We start from the raw sequence: 3,684 nt of genomic DNA, 5'->3' as shown, positions 1-3,684 counted from the left end.
CGTCCGTCCGTCCGTCCGTCCGTCGCTCCCGCAGCTCCATGGACGTGCCGCGCCTGCCGTCCCCGCCGCAGGAGAAGGGTCCCCCCGAGGTGCTGGTGCTGAGCCGCCCGCCGCTCGCCCGCTCCTCGCCCGCCTACTGCACCAGCAGCTCGGACCTGACCGAGCCCGAGGGCGGCCGCGGGGGCGCGCTGGGGGTCGGCAAGAGCGTCTCCATGCTGGACCTGCAGGACGGACGCGTGGACAGCATCCCCAGCCTGCCGGCCGAGCTGCTGGCCGGGGGCGCGGCGCCGGGGGGCGCGGGCCAGGGGGGGCTGCGGCCCGGGCGGCTGTCGCAGGGCAGCGCCTCCAGCCTGGCCCCGCCGCGCCTCGGCGTGCCCGAGCCCGGCGGCCCGCAGCTGCGGGGGCCGCTCTCCTTCCNGTGGGGGATATGGGGACGCTGGGACAGGGGGACTTTGGGTGTGCTGACATGGGGACATTGGGGACATTGGGGATATGGGGGCTGGGGGACACTGGGACATGAGGACATTGGGTGTGGGGACGTGGGGACTTGTCCCCACATCCCCATGTCCCCATGTGTCCCTACATCCTTGTGTCCCCTATGTCCCCATGTCCCCAATGTCCCCCTGATGTCCCCAATGTCCCGCTTTATCCCCGTGGTCGCTGTGTCCCCCATCTCTTCCATATCCCCGTATTCCCGATATCCCTGTGTCCCCACGCTGTCCCCATGTTCCCATGCTGTCCCCGTGTCCCCTCACTATCCCTGTGTCCCCATGCTGTCCCCACACTGTTCCCGTGTCCCCATGCTGTCCCTAACTGTCCCCATGCCCCCTCACTGTCCCCGTGTCCCTGTGTCCCCACTGTCCCCATGTCCCCATTGTCCCCATGTCCCCACGCTGTCCCCTCACTGTTGCTGTGTCCCCATGCTGTCCCCGTATCCCCATGCTGTCCCCTTGCTGTCCCCATGTCCTCACACTGTCCCTGTGTCCCCATGTCCCTTCACTGTCCCCGTGTCCCCATGCTCATGCTGTCCCCGTGTCCCCTCACTGTCCCCATGTCCCCTCACTGTCCCTGTGCTGTCCCCTCACTGTCCCCGTGTCCCCATGCTCATGCTGTCCCCGTGTCCTGTCACTATCCCCATGTCCCCTCACTGTCCCTGTGTCCCCACTGTCCCCATGTCCCCTCACTGTCCCCGTGTCCCCTCCCTGTCCCCGTGTCCCCATGCTCATGCTGTCCCCGTGTCCCATCACTATCCCCGTGTCCCCTCACTGTCCCTGTGTCCCCACTGACCCCATGTCCACTCACTGTCCCCGTATCCCCTCACTGTCCCTATGCTGTCCCCTCACTGTCCTCGTGTCCCCTCCCTGTCCCCATGTCCCCGTGTCCCCTTGCTGTCCCCGTGTCCCCACTGTCCCCATGTCTCCACTGTCCCTGTGTCCCCTCGCTGTCCCCGTGTCCCCCCGTGTCCCCGGTGTCCCCGCAGGCGTCGCAGACGCCGTCCACGCTGAACCCGGTGCTGCCGGCGTCCGAGCGCACGGTGGCCTGGGTGTCCAACATGCCGCACCTGTCGGCCGACATCGAGAGCGCGCACATCGAGCGCGAGGAGTACAAGCTCAAGGAGTACTCCAAGTCCATGGACGAGAGCCGGCTGGACCGGGTAGGGCAGGTGTGAGGGACACAGGTGTGAGGGACACAGGTGTGCCCAGGTGTGCCCAGGTGTCTGTGAGTGACACAGATGTGACTGGTACAGGTGTGACACAGGTGGGCCCAGGTATGAGGGGTACAAGCTCAAGGAGTACTCCAAGTCCATGGATGAGAGCCGGCTGGACCGGGTAGGGCAGGTGTGAGGGACACAGATGTGAGTGACACAGGTGTGAGGGACACAGGTGTGACTGGCACAGGTGTCCTCAGGTGTGCCCAGGTATGCCCAGGTGTGCAGGGATCCAGGTGTGAGGGGTACAAGCTCAAGGAGTACTCCAAGTCCATGGACGAGAGTTGGCTGGACTGGGTAGGGCAGTTGTGAGGGACACAGGTGTGAGGGACACAGGTGTGACTGGCACAGGAGTGAATGGTACAGGTGTGACTGGCACAGGTGCGAGTGACACAGGTGTGCCCAGGTGTGAGTGGTACAAGCTCAAGGAGTACTCCAAGTCCATGGACGAGAGCCGGCTAGACCGGGTAGGGCAGGTGTGAGGGACACAGGTGTGAGGGACACAGGTGTGAGGGACACAGGTGTGAGGGACACAGGTGTGAGGGACACAGGTGTGAGGGACACAGGTGTGAGGGACACAGGTGTGAGGGACACAGGTGTGAGGGACACAGGTGTGAGGGACACAGGTGTGAGGGACACAGGTGTGAGGGACACAGGTGTGACTGGTACAGGTGTGGCTGGCACAGGTGTTCTCAGGTGTACCCAGGTGTGAGTGATACAGGTGTGAGTGGTACAGGTGTACTTAGGTGTGTTCAGGTGTGAATGGTTCAGATGTGAGTGGTTCAGGTGTGCTCAGGTGTGCAAGGATTTGGAGAATGATGCTGGTGGAGCTCAGGTGTGCAGATGTTCAGGTGTGCAGGGATCCGGGTGTGCAGATATTCCGGTATCCAGGTGTGCCCAGATGTTCAGGGATCCAGGTGTGCAGGTGCCGGGTCCTATAGACCCCTAGTGTCCCTGGATCCAGATGTGCAGGGATCCAGGTGTGAGGGGATTCAGGTGTGCCCAGGGGTGCAGAAATCCAGGTGTGCAGGGATCCAGGTGTGCAGCGATCCAAGTGTGCCCAGGTGTGCAGGGATCCAGGTGTGCCCAGGTGTCCCCTGTGGCAGCTGGAGGAGTACGAGGAGGAGATCCAGGTGTGTCAGGTGTCCCCCAGGTGCACGAGGTGTCCCCAGCTTTCCCAGGTGCTGTAGCTGTCCCCAGGTGTCGCCAGGTACCGTAGGTGTGCCCAGGTGTGCTAGGTGTGCCTGTAGAGGGGTGTAGGGGTTCCCAGGTGTGCCCAGGTGCGCTGCAGTGTCCCTTTGGCAGGTGAAGGAGTACGAGGAGGAGATCCACTCGCTGAAGGAGCGGCTGCACAGGGACAGGGGGGTGCCAGGTGTGACAGGTGTGGCAGGTGTGACAGGTGTGCCCGTAGCTGTACTCAGGTGTGCCAGGTGTGCCCATAGCAGGATGTAGGGGTTCCCAGGTGTGCCCAGGTGTGCCCAGGTGTGGCAGGAGCCCTGCAGTGTCCCTTTGGCAGGTGACAAGTACGAGGAGGAGATCCACTCGCTGAAGGAGCGGCTGCACAGGGACAGGGGGGTGCCAGGTGTGAGAGGTGTGACAGGTGTGACAGGTGTGACAGGTGTGCCCAGGTGCGCTGCAGTGTCCCTTTGGCAGGTGAAGGAGTACGAGGAGGAGATCCACTCGCTGAAGGAGCAGCTGCACAGGGACAGGGGGTGACAGGTGTGACAGGTGTGACAGGTGTGACAGGTGTGCCCGTAGCTGTGCCCAGGTGTGCCAGGTGTGCCCATAGCAGGGTGTAGGGGTTGCCAGGTGTGCCCATAGCAGGGTGTAGGGGTTCCCAGGTGTGCCCAGGTGTGCCCAGGTGTGCCCAGGTGCGCTGCAGTGTCCCTTTGGCAGGTGACGAGTACGAGGAGGAGATCCACTCGCTGAAGGAGCGGCTGCACAGGGACAGGGGGGGCCAGGTGTGCCAGGGGTGG

General features: G+C 63.7%; 1 protein-coding gene across 1 annotated transcript in view; it reads left to right on the top strand.

The window, feature by feature from the left end:
* The window catches only part of SYNGAP1 (synaptic Ras GTPase activating protein 1), a 30,390-nt gene that overhangs the window by 21,453 nt on the left and 5,253 nt on the right, over positions 1-3,684 (top strand). The window contains exons 12-13 of the mRNA XM_041479501.1: positions 35-458; positions 1,481-1,654. Of these exons, the coding sequence (XP_041335435.1) occupies positions 35-458; positions 1,481-1,654 (598 nt within the window). The remainder of the gene's footprint in view (positions 1-34; positions 459-1,480; positions 1,655-3,684) is intronic.

Source organism: Pyrgilauda ruficollis, unplaced genomic scaffold (genome assembly GCF_017590135.1).
Source record: "Pyrgilauda ruficollis isolate IOZ18807 unplaced genomic scaffold, ASM1759013v1 scaffold489, whole genome shotgun sequence".
NCBI lineage: Eukaryota > Metazoa > Chordata > Aves > Passeriformes > Passeridae > Pyrgilauda > Pyrgilauda ruficollis.
The sequence above is the reverse complement of the archived record's forward strand: the minus strand, read 5'-3'. Positions and strand labels throughout refer to the sequence as shown.